At 61.2% G+C, this 18,255-nt stretch overlaps 1 protein-coding gene across 2 annotated transcripts in view; it reads left to right on the top strand.

Moving 5' to 3' along the window:
• The first annotated feature begins 373 nt into the window (after positions 1–373).
• Positions 374–18,255, top strand: part of ADORA1 (adenosine A1 receptor) — a 25,453-nt gene continuing 7,571 nt past the window's right edge. The window contains exons 1-2 of one of the 2 annotated variants that reach the window (XM_027701899.1): positions 374–574; positions 1,108–1,492. In XM_027701899.1, the coding sequence (XP_027557700.1) occupies positions 1,152–1,492 (341 nt within the window). In that variant the 5' untranslated portion in view covers positions 374–574; positions 1,108–1,151. Of the gene's footprint in view, positions 575–776; positions 837–1,107; positions 1,493–18,255 lie in introns of those variants that run through there. The other variant, XM_027701900.1, reaches the window with a different exon arrangement.

The raw sequence follows: 18,255 nt of genomic DNA, 5'->3' as shown, positions 1-18,255 counted from the left end.
GAGTTGGGGTCCCGAGCCCCGAGCGGCGCTGCCCCGGCCGGGGGGATGGGTCGGGTCCTCGCCGCCCCCACCCCGAGCTCAGGCTCTGCCTCCGCCCTCCCCTCCCCGCCCCGATCCTCCGCTCACACCCGGCCTCACAACCCGGTTTTGGTGCTAAAGCCGGGCCCGAGCCGTGCCGGGAGCCTCGGGGCTGGGCCGGACCCCGCCGCTCCCTCCGGTCCCTCCGCCACCGCCTCCCTCCGCTCCCCACGGTCCCGCCGCCGCCTCCGCCCACCCACCCCCGTCCCCCGTCCCCCGGTTCCTGCCGGTCCCGGCGAGCCCCGAATCGGGTCAGTCGCTCTTTAAACGCTGGCAGGCGGCACCATGTGATGCTCGGGCTCCGGCGGGGAGCGGGCAGCGCCTGCGGGAGCCGAGCGGTGCCGGGCACCGGGCACCGAGCGCAGCCCCGGCCCGGTCCCCGCAGCATCGCCCCGACCGCCCCCCGGCATGAGCCTCGCCCCAGCCCGCGGGGGGACAGCGCTGCCTATTTTGGGGTGAGGACACCCCGAAACAAGCCCCGGGCTTGCAGGACAAGGTGAGAGGGGTCGGGGCGAGCACGGGCGGGCCGGGGCTCGGGGCTCGGGCGACTGCGGGAGGCGGCGGGGGAACCAGCCGGGAGGGGCAGCGGGGATCCCGCTGCGGATCCATTGGCTCTGGGGGGGTCCGGCAGACGGGCCCGGGGCGGCCCGAGCGGCGGGGGGGCTCTGCTGCTCTCCTTGGGCTGGTCGGGGGGTCCCGCTCCTCACGCAGCGCCGGGAGCGGTCGCGCTGCGGGACGGAGGTGGGTGCGGGACGGAGGTGGGTGCGGGACAGAGGTGGGTGCGGGACGGAGGTGGGTGCGGGACAGAGGTGGGTGCGGGACAGAGGTGGGTGCGGGACGGAGGTGGGTGCGGGACGGAGATGGCTGCGGCATAGAGGTGACTGCGGGATGAGCGTCGGGGGGGTGTGGGAGCCCCAGGGGACGGCACAGACGGGAGAGGGTTTTTTCCCACCCCCCCGCCCAGGCTCCATCCCGCTCGCAGCGCGCCCAGCGATGCCAGTCCCTCACAGCCTCCCCGTGCGTCTGCAGGTGACCGAGGGACCCCGGCGGGAGCGGGGGGGCACCGGAGCATCATGGCACACTCCATCTCAGCCTTCCAGGCTGCCTACATCTCCATCGAAGTGCTCATCGCCCTGGTGTCCGTGCCGGGCAATATCCTGGTCATCTGGGCTGTGAAGATGAACCAGGCGCTGCGAGACGCCACTTTCTGCTTCATCGTGTCGCTGGCGGTGGCCGACGTGGCCGTGGGGGCTCTGGTCATCCCCCTGGCCATCATCATCAACATCGGCCCCCAGACGGAGTTTTACAGCTGCCTCATGGTGGCGTGTCCCGTCCTCATCCTCACCGAGAGCTCCATCCTGGCGCTCCTGGCCATCGCCGTGGATCGGTACCTGCGGGTGAAGATCCCTGTCAGGTGGGGAGACGCGCCGGGACCGGCCGCGCGGGGGTTAACAGGGAGCGGGGGTGCCTCAAACTCTTGGCGAAGCACTGGGAGAAAGGTCTTCCTCCGCTCCGCCGTCCCAGACGCGTCTGGCTGCGGCAGCGACCGGGGCAGGCTGGGCTGGGGGGGTCCTGCAGCCGCCAGCAGCTTGTTTTGGGGGTTCAGGGGGTGCGGGCAGAATCACAGTCCCTCCCAGGATCCCCGTGGCCAGGACAAAGCGTGTCCCCACACTCGGGACAGCCCCGGCGTGGTGCTCGGGGAGTGGGAAGGGGACACGGGTTTGGCTTCCAGCCCGGGTTCTCCCTTGCCGTGGGGACCCCAGGAGCCCAGGGGTGACAACCTGCTGGCTCACGGACATGTGGGACACAGCTCTGGGGGTCTGAGGGACCAGAGGTGCCAGCCTGGCACGTTTCCTGGGGCAGCCTCACCCAGGAGAGACCCCACAAAGGACTCTTTTCCGTTTTCCCCCTCTCGTCACCTGCCTGTGCTGCCGTTCCCAGCCCAGAGCGAGGACCTTGGGATGGGAACGAGGGGGACACTCCGTGTCTGAGCTCTGCTGCTCCAGGAGGAGACATTTAACCCTTTGTGCCCTGTCGGGGCTGTGCTGCAGCCCCTGGGGCTGGGGGAGGCAGTCGGGGGTGTCCCAGCGGGGCTGGTGCTGTCCCAGTGGGGCTGGAAGGGGAGGTGACCCCCGGCCTGGGCGCTGCTCCAGGGCAGCCCAGCTCAGCCCCTCCCGGAGCAGCTGCTCTCCCTGGTCCCCCTCGCTCTGCTCAAGGACATTCCTGGGCTGCAGGGACACCTCGGCACTGCTGGAAAACAGCCCAGCCCGGCCGAGCCCAACCCCCTGCTGCCACTCCACCGACCCCCGGGGCAGCCCGGACAGTTTGCTGGAGGGGTCCACGACCCTTCATCAGCACAAACACCCCCAAAAGGCACCCAAACCCCTTGTGTGGGTGCTGCCCAGGGCCCAGGGGCTGTAGGACCCTTCCTGGGGCAGGAATGGCCTTCCCATCCGGGGAGACAGGGACACCTGGGTGGGGACCAAATGGCAGCTCTGGAGTGCTTGGTGTTCCCAGATCCATGGGATCAGGCCAAGGATGTGCTGCTTTGGGGTTTTCCTGCCCCCACAGCCGGTGGAGCTGCTCGGGGAAGGAGTGTAAGACAAGGGGGTGGGGTGGTGGGGGGCGCAGGATAAATCCACAGTTCCTGCCCACCCCCTCCCTGCCACACAGGATCTCACAGACTGTTCCCGACTTCCTCCCTGGCTGTGATTTTCCCACCCTGACAAATCCCTGTCTCCCAGCCCGTCAGTGTCACCAGAGTGATTCCCACCCTGTCGCTGCTCCCGGGGCTTTTTTGGGCTCTCTCATTCCCTGCGTGGGATGTGGGAGTTCTGCAGACTTCCAGCAGCACTGCCTGGCATTTTCCTCCCAGTCCCAGCCCATTTTCCTCCCAGTCCCAGCCCATTTTCCTCCCAGTCCCAGCCCACTTTCCTCCCAGTCCCAGCCCATTTTCCTCCTTTGCTGCTCCCTGGGCCTTTTCTGGGGAGATTCCTGTCCTGATCCCAGGAGCAACATTAACTCAGAGCCCCCCACGCTGGGTGCAGTTTAAATGGGTTTTTCTCCCACAATATCCCCCTGGAATTTTATCATCCCATTATGTGCCTGAGCACTTGGCAGCAGGAGATTTTCCTCTGTCTTTTCATAGCCTACTTTAATATTGAAAAAGCTTTGCAGCCTCATCAACTTAATGGTTGCACTCGAGTATCTTGGAGGTCTTTTCCAACCTCAGTGATTCTGTGACTGGATGAATTCCCAGCAGTCGGAAATGCAGGGATTTTAGGGAATGTTGTGCCCTATTTACAGCAAATAAGAGAGGGAACACCACAAAGAACATTCCCCGAGTCTGAAACGCCCCAAGTTTCTCCTGCCCTGTTGCAGGATGCTACAAGGTGAGACTGGATGAGGGGGGGATTCTCAGCCTCAGGTTCATCCCTGGGGCAGCCCGGCCATGGAGCAGGGACAGTTTGCACTCTGCAGGGACAGTGAGCACTCTGCAGGGACAGTGAGCACTCTGGAGCCTGTTCCCATGCCAGGGAAATTCCTCAGATAAGCCTGGCACGAGGTGGATGTTTGCCAGCGTGATCCATACATGGCCGAGGGGTCCTGTGGGATGTGATTCCGGGGGATCCCTCACATTTCCGGAGCTGCTTTCTGCTCACAGAGAGAGGAAAATGAGTCTCACAGAATCCCGGGATGGTTTGGGTGGGAAGGGATCTTAAAGCTCATCCAGTTCCATGGGCAGAGACACCTTCCCCTATCTCAGGTTGCTCCAAGTTTATCCAGCCCTGCCTTGGACACTTCCAGGGATGGGGCAGTCACAGCTTCTCTGGGAATTCCATCCCAGCCCCTCCCCACTCTCCCAGGGAAGAATTCCTTCCCAATATTCCATCCATTCCTGCCCTCTGGCAGCAGGAAGCTATTTCCAACAGGGAATTTCCCAGAGGCAGCTGACAGGGCCTGGGAGCAGCAGGAGAGAGGCTCCAGGAATCCCTGCTCCGTCCATGTGCCGAGCACCTCCCAAATGCCATCCCCACTCCAGGGTCCCCCCATGAGTCCCCATAGACATTTTGGGTGTCCTGGAGGGCTGGTGAGGGTCTCCATGTCCCCGTCCCATCCCCAGCTGGGGGGAGAAGCCAACAGTGCCCTTGGCTGGGGAGGAGAAGCAAAGTCACCCCCGGGCTTTTCCAGGCTCTCCGTTCAATCAGGCTGGAAGTGCAGCCTGGCAGGGATGGGGGAACACGGGGCATCCAAGCCTGGCTCTGGCTCCAGGCTCCCCACGGACATCCCAGCCCTTGGGGGACAACCTGCGGGTCTGATCCTGCTTCCAGCAACCCCCCAGAACCCCCAGTGCTGGAGCTGAGCCCTGGGGGGACACCGGGAGCTCTGTGGCCCCGGGGTGGGGGTTTTGTTTGTGGGGGTTCCCTGGCAGCAAACGGTGCCCTGAGCCCTGGGTGTGTCCCAGGGTGGCAGTGGGAGATGCCAAAGCAGCATCCAGGGCTCTGCCTCGGGATCCTCCGTGGGCACAGCAGCCCAGAGGAGCATCGGCCGCTTGTGCAAGGGGGAGGCAGATTTACTCAGGTGGAGACAAAAATCCCATCTTTGAGGGGGGGTTTCTTTTTTGCTCGGCTCCGAGGTGGCACCTCCTTCCTCCTGCTCCTCCTGCCCCACCCAGCACACCCCCAGCGAGGTCGGGGGACCAGGATATCCCGACAGACCCAAATCCCTCAGCCCCAGCCTGTGGATATCCCCCCTCCCGGCTCCCGGGGTCTGGATAACGCTGCCTCCCCCCAGGGGGCTTTCCTTGGCTATGGGGGGATGCAGGAGCCTTGTCTGGGCTGAGCAGAGGGGACCCCACTCCCCACCCCACAGGAACTGCCCCGAACAGCTGGAAACCACCCAAAATAGCTCTGCTGCCTCCGCGCCGGTAGAAGAGCTCCCACCCCCCTCTCACATCCTTCCCCCGCGCCGGCGACAGGGCAGGACCCCCGTCCTGTCTCCCCCCGGCCCAGCCGGGCCCAGCGGGGTCCCCCCAGCCCAAACTTCCCTCTCGCAGCCGCGTCTGGGGGAGATGAAACGAGTTCAAAGGGAGGGGAAGGAGCCGGCGGGGGGGAGGGGTCCGGCAGGAACCGGACCCTGAACAGCCCCTGCAGGCAGGAACTGCCCCTCACCATCCCCTGCAGGCAGGAACTGCCCCCCGAGCATCCCCTGCAGGCAGGAACGGGCAGGATGCTGGAGGAGACGGTGCCGGGGGATGTTTAGGGGGGATGTTGAGCTCCTTTGCCCCCACCCTGTGCTGCCCTGGGGCTCCATCTGTGCTCCGAGGTGTGTTTTGGGCCAGGGCAGAGGGAGTTGGTGTCCTTGGGATGCCCCAAAGAGCCCCTTGGTGGGGATGCTGGATGTGGGGGATGCTGGATGGGGGGTACATCCCTCGGGCCTGTCTCGGGGTATCCTTTGGGTTCCTCACCTCAAACCCTTTGAAATGTGTGCCAGGAGGAGAAAACCTGCAGAAATTTGCTGTTTTGCCTCATTTCTGGGGTCTCTCACCCCACAGCAGGGCCCCCCACCCTCTGTGCCCAAGCCCCAGCTTTGGGGTTTCCCCCCCCCAGCCCTTCCCTTCCCTCCCTGTGCCATCCCAGGGATCTTTCCCCCCGGGCTGAGCTGCATTTCCTGTTACTGAGGGGTTGGAATCCTCACCTGAGGCTGCAGAGCCACGGAAATCAGACCAGAATGGGCTGGAAATCCCTGGGAAACAGGGGGGCAGGAAGCTGGGGGGCAGCAGAGGGAGGGCCCAGGGCAAGGCAGGCTGGCATTCCCAGCGCTGGCATTCCCAGGGAGTGCCCTGTCCCGAGTGCTGGGAGGTGACAGAGCTCAGGGAAGGAGCACCCCGGGCTGCAGTGCCTGCAGGGCAGGAGGGGGGACACGCAGGGAGCTCCTGGATGGACGTGGCAGTGGAAGGGGGAAGCTCTTCCCCGCTGGACTCCCTGTTTCCAGGCTGCTGCCGGGATTGCAGATGCTCTTTCCCCTTGTCCCCAGCCCTGCCAAGGGCCCTGGGCATGGGGCCAGCTGGGGCTGGGTCACAGCAGGCCTGGGAAGGCTCTTCCCCCTCGGCCTGGGGCTGTGGAGCAGGACACGCTCTGAGGGGGTTTTGCCCCCTGTCAGGTGCCCCAGAGAAGCTGTGGCTGCCCCATCCTGGGAGTGTCCCAAGCCAGGCTGGACAGGGCTTGGAGCAACCTGGGATAGTGGGAGGTGTCCCTGCCTATGGCAGGAGGTGGAAGAAGATGAGTTTGAAGGTCCCTTCCCACCCAAACCATCCTGGAATTCCATGATTCCTCCAGCAGGAGTTCATGGGGGGTCTCAGCAGGCACCCCCCAGCCACGGGAGGGGGATGAGGAGGGCATTGGGGTGAGACCCTGCTTTGGCCTGAATTCCCAGGCACCAAAACACCTAAAGGCCCGTGGGACATCCTTCCATCTTCCCACTTATCCACTGAAGTGCCAGGAAACCTCCCCAGGCACTTGGGCTCTGAGGGATATTTTCATTGGGGCTTTTTCCCCCTTTTCTCCTGGTTTTCAGGGTGCAGCACCAACCCTTGGAGATGAATCCCCAGTAAATGTGAAGGCACATCCCCAGCAAGGGCAGGAACACGTCTGCACCTCAGGCAGGGGAGCTGGGACACGGAGCAGCCCCAGGGCTGGCCCAGGGTGACCCCAGGAGAGGGAGATGGGGACGGTCCCACCAGGCTGGGCTGGGGTGGCCCCGGTGCCTGTGGGAGCTGCTCCCTGGGGACAATCCCCATGGAAGTGGGAATATCAAACCACCAAAGCAATTTTTCAGGCCCTCACGGGGGTTTCAACCCGGAGCAAGGGGATGAAACCCAGCGAAGGACACGCAGGGGGTGGGTGTCACGTGTCCCCACGGGGCTGGAGGTGTCTCCTGCCACCCTGGCAGAGGATCAGTGAGGGCAGTGCTGAGAGATCCTGCCCAGCCAGGCCAGGGAACAAAACAAACCAGGCTCTTCCAAGGCCTATTTTAGAATCTGGAGGCATTTGCAGCGTGTCCAGGTGACTCAGAGCCGGAGGAGCTGCGGGCGGCTCTCACGCCCGGGAGCTCATCTGTTCTCCTCCAGCCTCCATCAGTCAATGCAAAGATGCCACCCGTCCTTGCAGGCCCTTCCCTGTGCAATTGCACTGCATTTCCAGGGAAAACACTCCCATTTTCCCTGTCCTGTGGTAATTTGGGAGACTGGCAGGTCTCTGCAGCCTCTTCTGTTCCTTCCCTCGCCGCCCTCCTCCAGGTGTATTTTTAGCCGGGCAGAGTGATCTGTGCAGACCTTCATCGCAGGGAATGGGCAGATCCAAACCCAGGCTGGGGATTACAAGGCAGGAATCACAGTCCAGGGAGGTTTCTGGAGGCTCCAGGCGCTTTCCCAGCCGCAGTTCCCAGCGCAGTTCCCAGCTCAGCGTGTGGGTGCTGCAGCAGAGCCGGCGCTTCCCACCCAGCCCCGCTCCCACCAGAGCCGGGTGCACGGACAGGATGTGCTGCTCCAGCACCGGGAATTAAATTCCAGTATCCCCCAAACACTCCGAGCCTCGGGAGGGATTTGCCAGCACGTTGTATCGGTCTGAGATCCCGGTAAATACCCGGTAAATACCCAGGTGAGCTGGTTTGCAGCCCGGCTCTCTGATCCGCGGGGTAATTTGCAGCCAAGAGCCGGCTAAGTCAGGGATCAAAGCCGCGAGGGCTCTTCCCTGGGCGAGGGAATGTCTGGATTAGGCTCGGCGGGAGCGCTCGCAGCTGCTGCAGCGGCGCCACAGACACAAAATCAGGTCACTCCAAGCAGCTCCAGACGCCGCAGGGGAGAGACCTGGGCTGTCAGCAGCATTCCCGGCTCCTGGGATGTCGTGGAAAACACTGGGATTTGGGGGTGTCACCTTGGGGTGCAGCAAGGGAATGAGGGGGGGACGCTCCGACCCTCAGGAGAGAAGGGAAGAGCCACGAATCCCGCGCGGGGATGCTCTGGACTCGCTGGGATTTGGAGTTATTCCCGAATTTTCAGGATTAAAAGGGCAAGGGGAGGTAAATGGCCCCGAGAGAACCCGGATGAGCTCCCTGAGCGGCGCTATCCCATCTCATCCCAGTCCCTGTGGATCTCAGCTGGGCAAGACGTGGCTCCCGTGCCGGGTAATCTGCCCTGACCCCGTTCCTGCGAGGCCACATCTGTCCCCCGGCACAGCTCGGCATCTGCCGGGGCTGCACTGCGGGGCCAGGGTTGAAAACCAGCTCCTTCTTGCTGCCCTTCTCCTGCTGCACCCCAAACCCCTGCTCTGGGAGTGTTTTCTTCGGGATTTTTCCCCATTTCTCCCGGTTTTCCGGGTAAAGCGTCGCCCCTTGGCCATGAGGCCCCGGTGAATTTGAAGGCACGTTCCCAGCGAGGGCAGAGGCACGTCTGGGGACAGGGACAGTGAGGCACAGAGCAGCCCCAGGGCTGGCTCAGGGTGACCCTGCTGGGCAGGGACGGAGCTCAGGGCACGGGGAAAGGGTGGAAGCTGAGATGTGCTGGGAAAACCTGGGAAAAACCGGGCAGTGACCAGCTGGACCCAGGTCAGGACTGTGCCGGGGCAGCCCAGCCCCCCCCGATCCCATGATCCCCCTGAGCCCAGCCAGGGGGATCCCAGCAGGAGGAACTCAGTGGAACTGAATGATTTCTCTTTACACCCTTCCCAGAGTGGGTTTGTGTTGGAATGAGCTTAAAGTGTGTCCTGAAAGTGCCAGGAGGTGCAGTGATGGGACGAGGAGTGATGGGTTCAAACTGAAGGAGGGGAAATTTAGGATAGATAGTGGGAAGGAATTCCTCCCTGGAAGGGTGGGGAGGGGCTGGGATGGAATTCCCAGAGAAGCTGTGGCTGCCCCATCCCTGGAAGTGTCCAAGGCCAGGTTGGAGCTGCCTGGGATGGTGGGAGGTGTCCCTGCCCATGGAAAGGTGGGACTGGGTGAGCTTTAAGATCCCTCCCACCCAACCCATTCCAGGATTCAGGGATTCCGTGGCTGCCCATGAGCTCATCCTGCAGGGAGCAACCCCCAGACCAGGTGGAGATGGTGGATGGAGCCCAGAAAGGCTCCACAGCCACCAAAGCTCAGGGGTGGTGGCACCTCCAGCCCAAGAGGATGTGCCACTGAGCCCCAAACCCACCTGGGGACACCCAGCCAGGCTGTCACTCTTCCAGCTGAGCACTGGGGAGATGGTTTCCCCTTTCCTGGGGTGACTGGGCTGTTCCTCGGGGTGCTGGGTCAGTGAAGGGGGTAGTGGTGCAGCTCTGGGTCAGTGAGGGGGTGATGGTGCAGCTCTCAGTGGGTGTCCAGGGCTCTCCAAGGGCTCTGTGCAGCTCCTGCTCCCAAGCCAAGGGAACACCCGACACAGGGAGGCCCTGCCAGAGCAGAAGCTGCTGACTCAGCGGTGCCGGTGCCCAGCCCGGCCCCGCGGGCAGGGCGTGTGCTGAGTCAGGACCAGCTCACCGTGTCTGTGCCCCAGCGCGGGGCTGCAGCAGCCCCGGGGCTTGGGAGCCCTTTGATGGGGGGCTTTCCCCACCCCCGAGATGTGACTCCATCAAGGGGAGGTGTCACCGTCACCCGGCCTGGGCAGAGACGGCCCCACCTCTGCTCCGGAGCAGGGCAGGGAGCCAGAGCAGGGCAGGGAGCAGAAATAAGGGACTCAGGGGGTGCTGGCTGGGGGTGCAGAGGGGCTCAGACACCGTTCTAGGGGTGCAGAGGGGCTCAGACATTGCTCTGGGGGTCTGGACTGGGGTTTAAGGGAGGCTCAGACACCATTCTAGGGGTACCTCTCTGGACACAGAGCCCTCCCCGGTGACTGGCTCTGGAGCCCCGGGCTGCTCTCCCTGTCCCTGCCCAGCCCATGGTGTCTGTCTGGCTCTGGTGGGACATTTGCCACGTGGCCACCAACCCCTGGGCCACCCTCAGCTCCTGTTGCCCCCCAGGGTCCATCACAGGGAGGGTTTGGAGCCCATTCATGGAGTCAGGAGAAGTTTAAGTGTGTCTTCAAACTGCCCCCTTGGCTCCTCTGACCACAAAGAGAGATTGGCCCCAAACTCGGGTGGGAGGCAGCAGGGACCGAGCCCAGACTCTGCCCTGGAGGGACCCCCAGTTTGCAGCCAGTGAGGCCAGACCCCCCCAGGTCTCCTGCGTGGGACATCCCAGAGCAGCTGGTCCCCAACAGGAGGGACTGTTGGCCATGGGGACGAGCCCTGAGGGGACACAGCAGCCCCTGGCTGGGTGACCTGCTGGGTGACCTGGGCAAAAGGATCAGGGATCTGCATCCCGATGGAATCAGGTTGCCAGTGGGGAGGGATGGCTCATCCCAGGGGCACGGGCAGGTCTGTGCTCTGGGGCAGCAGGGGGGGATAGAAAGGTCACGGCAGCACAGAGAAGGGGGGGGGAAAGGAGGCAAATGTGTGGGAGGCACCAGGGTGAACCAAGCTGGGAGCTGAGTTAGTGTGTGACACACACCAGAGTCACTGCAGAGCGGGAGGAACCGACGGGCTGGAAGGAAAACTCTGTCTGGGAGAAGGACAGGGAAAAACCCTGCAGGTCCTGCCCACGGGGCTGTGAGGGGAGCCCAGACGCAGATCAGGGGAGTTGTGGTCCCTGCAGGCAGCGGGACAGGGAGTGGGGAGACCAGGGGGGGAGAGACTCCTGGGAGGGACGGGGACAGGGACAGCTTGGGAGACTCGTCCCCTTGGGGACAACAGCATCATCCCAGAGCCTGGGGCAGTGCCAGCCAGCACAGCTGAGCTGGGATGAACAGCACTGGTTTATCCTGGGCATGAATTCCTGGCTTTTCCCAGTGATCCTGCCAAAGCAGCAGGGAGGGACTCGGGAGAGCCCGGCCTGGGGGCTGCTCTGGGCTGGGAGGGGGAACCCCAGGGAGCCAGACCTGCCGAGGCACACCTCATCCAAGGTGACCTGAGCTTTCAGGACCGTGGAATGGGAAGGCAGATGTGCCAGAGGCTGGCAGGGTCCTGGCAGGTTCTGGCAGGGTCCTGGCAGGGAGAGGCTGCTCTGGCAGCTGCCGGTGAGGCTCTGGTGTGGGAGGCCCAGAGGCAAGAAAGAGCCATTGATACTCTCCAGGGCAGCCACAAAACGTCCCCACAGCCAGAGGGGTGTCCTGGGAATAGCAATGAGCTGGGCACCCCTGGCAGTGCCAGCCCAGCCCTGCCCAGCCCAGCCCGGGATCCCCCCAGAGCCACCACTCCCACCTGGATGGGCAGGGCTGGGGCTGAGGAGGCATCCCTGGCGGTGCCACCAGCAAGGCAGGATGAAAGGACCCCAAAGGGGTGAGATCCTCCTTCCCAGAGAGTCCTGTGGGCTGAGGGCCAGCTGGAGGAGGGGGCAAGCAGGGGAGGAAGGGCCGTGGTTGGTGATGTCGGGCAGAGCAGGATCAGGATCAGGCCTGGAACAGTCCTGGGGAGCTTTGCAGGATCTGGGTTTGCCCCTCACTGCACTGTGGGACCTCCCCTGTACAGCCTCACCCCATCTCTCACTGCCTTTCCCACCCTTTCCCCCATCCTTCCCTTCCCCCCAGCACTGAGCAGGGAACCCCATGGAGCAGGTCCAGGGTGGTTTGGGTGGGTTTCTGTTGAGAACCAAAGTCTCTGATCACAGAAAGGAGCTGGGGGAGGATGGGGGGCTCCTTCCCCAGCCCCTTTCCCTGGTCCTCCTCTCCATCCTCCCTCTGTGCTGCCCCGAGGCCACCGTGGTGCCCGTGGGCACTGAGCCCTGGGTACCAGCAGGAGCACAGGGACAGAGCCAGGGAGGTGACAGCGCCTGTGCCACCCCCTGCCTGGGTGACAGTGACACCTTTGCACCACACAGGGCACAGACAGCTGGGACAGCAGCACCGTGGCAGTTATCACAGTTATCAAAGATGAGGGAAAGGCTGAGGGGTTTAACACCTTCTTTACCTCAGTTTTCCACAGTAGGACAGGTTGTCCTGAGCACAGCTGGCTTCTGGGGCTGGTAGACAGGGATAAGATGGTGAACAGCCCCCCTGTAATTCAGGAGGGAACAGTTAGTGACCTACTGAGCCACTTGGATCCTCACAAGTCTATGGAAGCAGATGGGATCCACCCTGGGGTGATGAGGAGCTGGTGGAGGAGCTCTCCAAGCCTCTCTTCGTCATCTCCCAACAGCCCTGGCTCACTGGGGAGGTCCCAGGTGATTGGAAGTTGGTGAATGTCACACTGATCCACAAAAAGGGCTGGAAGGAGGACCCGGGAAACTCCAGGCCCATCAGCCTGAGCTCAGTGCCTGTCAAGGTTCTGGAGCAGATCATCCTCAGTGCAGTCCCACAGCACCTGCAGGATGGACAAGGATCAGACCCAGCCAGCACGGGTTTAGGAGGGGCAGGTCCTGTCTGACCAACCTGATCTCCTTTTATGATCAGGTGACCCGCCTGGTGGGCGAGGGGAAGGTGTGGATGTGTCTGTCTGGACTTCAGCAAAACCTTGGACACCGTCTCCCAGGGCACACTCCTGGAAAAGGCTTGGACAGGGACACTCTGTGCTGGGTCAGGAACTGGCTGGACGGCTGGGCCCAGAGAGTGGTGGGGATGGAGCTGCATCCTGTTGGGATCTGGTCACCAGGGGTGTCCCCAGGGATCAGTGCTGGGCCCAGTCCTGTTTAATGTCTTTATTGATGATCTGGATGAGGGGACCGAGTGTATCATTAACAAATGTGCAGCTGACCCCAAGCTGGGGGGGTGTTGCTGTGCTGGAAGGCAGGAGGGCTCTGCAGAGGGACCTGGACAGGCTGGATCCATGGGCTGATTCCAAGGGGATGAGGTTCAACCAGGCCAAGTGGGTCCTGCCCTTTGGCCACAACAACCCCCTGCAGCCCCCTGGGCTGGGGACAGAGTGGCTGGAGAGCAGCCAGGCAGGAAGGGAGCTGGGATTTGGGATGGACAGGAAGCTGAACAGGAGGCAGAGTGTGCCCAGGTGGCCAAGAGGGCTGATGGATCCTGGCCTGGCTCAGGAACAGTGTGGCAGCAGGAGCAGGGAAGTGATTCCTGCCCTGGATTCAGCACTGGTGAGGCCACCCCTGGAGTGCTGTGTCCAGCTCTGGGCCCTCAGCTCAGGAAGGACATGGAGGGGCTGGAGCAGGTCCAGGGAAGGGCAGCGAGGCTGGGGAAGGGACTGGAGCACAATTCCCGTGAGGAGAGGCTGAGGGAGCTGGGGGGGCTCAGCCTGGAGAAGAGGAGGCTCAGGGGAGACCTCCTGACTCTCTGCAACTCCCTGACAGGAGGGGGGAGCCAGGTGGGGGTTGGTCTCTGCTCCCAGGAAGCAGCAGTAGGACAAGAGGGCCTTGAGCTGTGCCAGGGGAGATTTAGGTTGGATATTGGGAAGAAATTCTTTGCAGAGAGAGTGCTCAACCACTGGAATGGGCTGCCCAGGGAGGGGGTGGATTCTCTGTCCCTGGAGGTGTTGAAGGTGAGACTGGATGTGGCATCAGTGCCATGGGCTGGGAACCACGGCGGGGTTGGATCAAGGGTTGGACTGGATGATCTCAGAGGTCTTTCCCAACCCGGCTGGTTCTCTGATTCCCTGATTCTGTGATTCTCTGATTCCCTGATTCTCCAGGCTGTTTCTCTCCCTGCATCCAGAGACAGGCAGGATTATTTTGGCCTCCTCCAAAGGCAAGTGGCAGCTCCTGGCACCAGGGACGCTTTCTCATTCAGCTTGATCCCTCCTGGCACATCACAGCCCCCTGTCCCCATCTGTTCACAGAGGGGATGATGCTGCAACCCCTCCAAAAAACACCAAGAGGCCAGTGCTGAAAATGCTGCCTCAGGCACGGCCAGAATTAGCACAGTTTGGGGGATTAAATTATTCCTCTTTCTCTCCTGTGCTGGTAACAAACACCCAGTGAGTTAAACCCTGTGACAGGAGGAGGTGGAAGCCTCACTTTCCCCAGTGCCAGAGGGTCTGTTTTCACCTGAGCACGGAGTGGTTGGGCCTGGGAGAGCCCAGGGCTGGGCCTGGGGCCAGAGGGACGTGGCAGAGCACTACTGGGACAGTTCAGCACTGCTGGGACACCAGGGCTTTACGGGCTCGTTTGCTCCAAGGGAGCTCCAAGTGCTCTGATGACAGAAGACATGGAACCATGGAATGGTTTGGGTGGGAAGGGACCTTAAATCCCATCCAGTCCCAGCCCTGCCACGGGCAGAGTCTCCTGGGCTGAGAAACACTGAGGCCCCTTTTCTCCAGGAGAACATGGAATACCAGAAGGGTTTGGGAAGGGATCTTAAAGCTCATCCCATTCCAGCCCCTGCCCTGGGCAGTGACACCTCCCACTAGCCCAGGTTGCTCTGAGTTTATCCAACCTGGCCTTGGACACTTCCAGGGATGGGGCAGCCACGGCTTCTCTGGGAATTCCATCCAGCCCCTCCCAGTCAGGAATTCCTTCCCAATATCCCATCTTTCCCTGCCCTCTGGCACTGGGAAGCCATTCCCTGTGTCCTGTCCCTCCATCCCTTGTCCCCAGTCCCTCTCCAGCTCTTCTGGAGCCCCTTCAGGCCCTGCAAGGGCCTCTCAGGTCTCCCTGGAGCCTTCTCTTCTCCAGGAGAACATTCCCAGCTCTCCCAGCCTGGCTCCAGAGCAGAGGGGCTCCAGCTCTTGGAGCATCTCCATGGATTCCATGCATCCCTCGTCCCCGTGGCCTGTGCCAGCCTGGCTGCCTGGGCATCGTGTGTGCCCGTTGTCCCTGGTCTGGAATTAGGGCAGGGGATCCAGGAAGGTTCCAGGGTGTCCCTCGGGCATTTCCCTGCCATGCCTGGGCCTGGGCCTTGGATCTCTCCCCCATCCCGTGGGATGGAAACACTGAGCTGCTTCCTCCCAGCCAGCAGGGTCAGGCAGTTTTCCCCCTGGGGATTAAATAATCTTTTAATCTAAACGAGAAAAACAGAGTGTAAATAAACTCCAGGTCGGTTCTGCATCTGCACTTTTTATTTGTTTTGCTGGTGAGGGATTGATTCACTGAGGTGAGGGAACATCTGATTGTGGTGTGAACTGGAGCCTTCACTCCCAACCTGGCATTTCACCTGACTGGCTGAGACATGGACTCACTGCACAGATCCATCCCCACAGAAATTACCTAATGGCTCGGCACGGGCGTGCCCTGATCCTCCCCTCTCCCTTGTTTGTGGTCTGGGCAGGGGGCAATAACACAGTTTTTCCTCAAGCTTTGTGGGAAGTTGTGTTTGGAATCCATCCCTGCCCCAAACTGGCACTTCTGAAATGATTTTCACTAATTGAAGCTGCTGCAAACAGGCACCTCGTTAGCAAAAAAAAAAGAAAAAAAAATCCAATGACTCCAGCTGCTTTTTGTGTTTGGGATTGATCTTTTAATCAGGGGAATTTGCATTGGACAGAAGATGCTGGACTGGTTGTTTGGGGTTACTGTGTCCTCTGAGGTTTGGGAACAGGAGATCTCATCAGCTCTCCTAATTCTCCTTCAGACACTGGGGTGGAGGAAAAAAAAACAACCTCCCTGGGTTTGGGAGCTTCCCAGCCAGTTTTTTTGTGCTTAGTCTTTGAAGTGGGTTGAGTGCAGGGAGGGAAATGTTCCCTTTGCAGCGACAAATTGTGCCGTGAGGATCCTGGTCCAATAACGAGCTGTAGCCTGTGAAACCCAGGGGCTGAGCTGTTGACTGCAGGATCAGGAGTCAGGTTAGCCAGGAGAAGGGCAGAAAACAAGAAATTAAAGGGCAGCTGATACCAATCTCGTGTTCCAGCTGTAATTGAGGATATCTTTCCTTTTTTTTTCTGAAGAGTTCTCCTGCCTTGGAGAGATAAAGACCCACCTCAGCCCTGCCTTAGGCTGGGTTAGTGCCTCTCAGTGCAGATCCTATCTGCAGGCTCCTGCCTCCCTGCTCTCCAGGGAGCAGATCTTGATGTCCTGTCACAGGCAGATGCAACAACAGCAGCAGATTCTTGAGACTCCCCCGATCTCCTTCTCCCAGGGGGTCTCTGCTCTGCTCCTGCCTTTTGGTGCCTCTCGGTGCTGTCCAGGCTCCCATGGCTGCAGGTCTCCCCTTTAGCAGTGCTGGTGGCACTGGGCACCTGCCCTGGTGCTGCAGGGGTGGCACCAGGTCCTTCCTGAGCTGGCATTTCCCTCCCAACACAGCCAGATTTTTCCAAGCCTCCACATTCTCTGGGGTGGAGTCTGAGCCCCAGAGGCTCTGGGAGCCAGGTCGCCCCAGCACTTTGTGTCTGCTGCCTCATTTCCATCTCTCAGAGAGCCACATTTGTCACATTTGGCATTTTAAAATGGTTTCTAGAGCTTACTATCTTTCTTCATCCTCCTGTCTTCCCCCTCCCTCCTAAATTCCAAGGGCTGACTTGCAGAGTCCTCGTTTCAAAGAGGTTCTTTTGCATAATGAGGAAAAAATATGCAATGCATAGAAAAACACCCAGGCACAATACAGCCAGTAATTGAAAAAAATGCTGCTTTTATCCAGCCCAGCCCTGGCTTTGCTCTGGAGATTGCCAGAGCTGCCTCTCATCCCTTCTCCTTCGTGCTCTGCCTTGCCCTGACTCCTCCAATCCCCCGGTGTCAGACCCCCAGGATCCACTGCTGAGCCAGGGCTGGGCAATCAGCTCCCACCCAATTGCTGGGGCAGGGGCAGGGCTGAGGTGTGAGAGCCTTGGAGGTGGCCAAATCCCCTGGGGGGTGGCCCAGCATGGCCAGGGCACACGAGCTGAGGCTCCTGGCCCAGCACAGTGAGATCCCACCACGATGCTGGGGGAGAAACCCCTCCTGGCACAGAATCATGGGAGGGGTTGGGTGGGAAAGGACCTTAAGGACCATCTCATTCCACCTCCTGCCATGGGCAGGGACAGCTTCCACCAGCCCAGGGACACCTTCCACCAGCCCAGGGACAGCTTCCACTAGCCCAGGGTGCTCCAAGCCCCATCCACCCTGTCCAGAGAGGGACTCACGTGGGTTTTGAGGGGCTCCTCCTGAAAGTGTCTTCTGCTGGAGGTGGGCTCACCCCTGCGATGGGGTTCAGACTCAGACCCACACTCCTCCTCTCCAAGGAGCTGTTTGCACAGCAAAGTCCCATTTTTTTTGACAACAAAACAGCTCAGACACTAAAAATGCCCAGGGAATTCATTACACAGGGGCAGCACTGATGAGTCCATCGTGCTCATCATCCTCGGTGGATGAACCAGCTTTCACAGCCTCACCCCCAGCTCGGAGGGACCAGGCTGTTCTTCCCCATGTGTCCCAATTCCCAAAGCCCTGGTGCTATAAAAGAATCCCAGCTCGTGTTTCTGTTCTTTTCAAGCAGCTCTTCTCACTCTCTGCGTTACTCAGAGCGCTGCTGCCTCAAACCAGGAGCCAAGAGACAAGAACATCACATTTTCTCCCCCGGTTCTGGGATCCTGCAGCTCGTTCCACACTTTTGCAGCCACTGCCAATGGTGTTAAATCACCTCCCTCCCACCTCTGGGGGAAGCCAGAGGCCCAGGAAAATCCTGGAGGGCCGTGACCACACATGGAGGAGCTGGGAGGGAGCCCTGGAGCTGCCTGGGGGCAAATCCGTGGCTTGGTGGGACTTGGGCCCCATTGCCCAGGAGCATTGGGGGCACCCTTGGGGCTGTCACATGGCAGAGGGGGGTGACAAGAGCACAGCCACCCCCTCAGCACCCTCGGAGGGACTCGGTGCTGCCACAGCATCAGGTGGTCTCACCAACAGACACAAATCAAATTGTCATTTCCATCAGGCCTGGGATGTCCTGATGTCCATCAAGTTGTCATTCCCACCAGGCCTGGGATGCCCTGGGTGTCCCCAACCCCCGTTTGTCCCCCACCCACCCCACTGGGGCTGAGGGACCGAGCACAGGCCGGGGGGTCCTTGCTGGGAATTGCTGCTGGTGCAAGGACAGAGCACTGGGACCCGTCAGGATCCAGCCACGGGCTGGAAACAGAGCCCAGCCTGGAAACAGGATTCATTTCCCGTGCAGAAAGGATTTATGTTTGCTGCCAGGGTGCAGGATGCTGCTGGAAGGAGGGGGGGAAATTGCCTCTGTCTCTGAACAGCCACACGTTCCTTCACCTTCCTCGTGTCCCTTCACCTTCCTCGTGTCCCTTCACCTTCCTC

This window comes from Neopelma chrysocephalum, unplaced genomic scaffold, assembly GCF_003984885.1.
Source record: "Neopelma chrysocephalum unplaced genomic scaffold, ASM398488v2 Primary Assembly neopelma1_172, whole genome shotgun sequence".
In the NCBI taxonomy this organism is placed as follows: Eukaryota; Metazoa; Chordata; class Aves; order Passeriformes; family Pipridae; genus Neopelma; species Neopelma chrysocephalum.
Note: the sequence above shows the minus strand (reverse complement) of the source record. Positions and strands in the feature narration are given on the sequence as shown.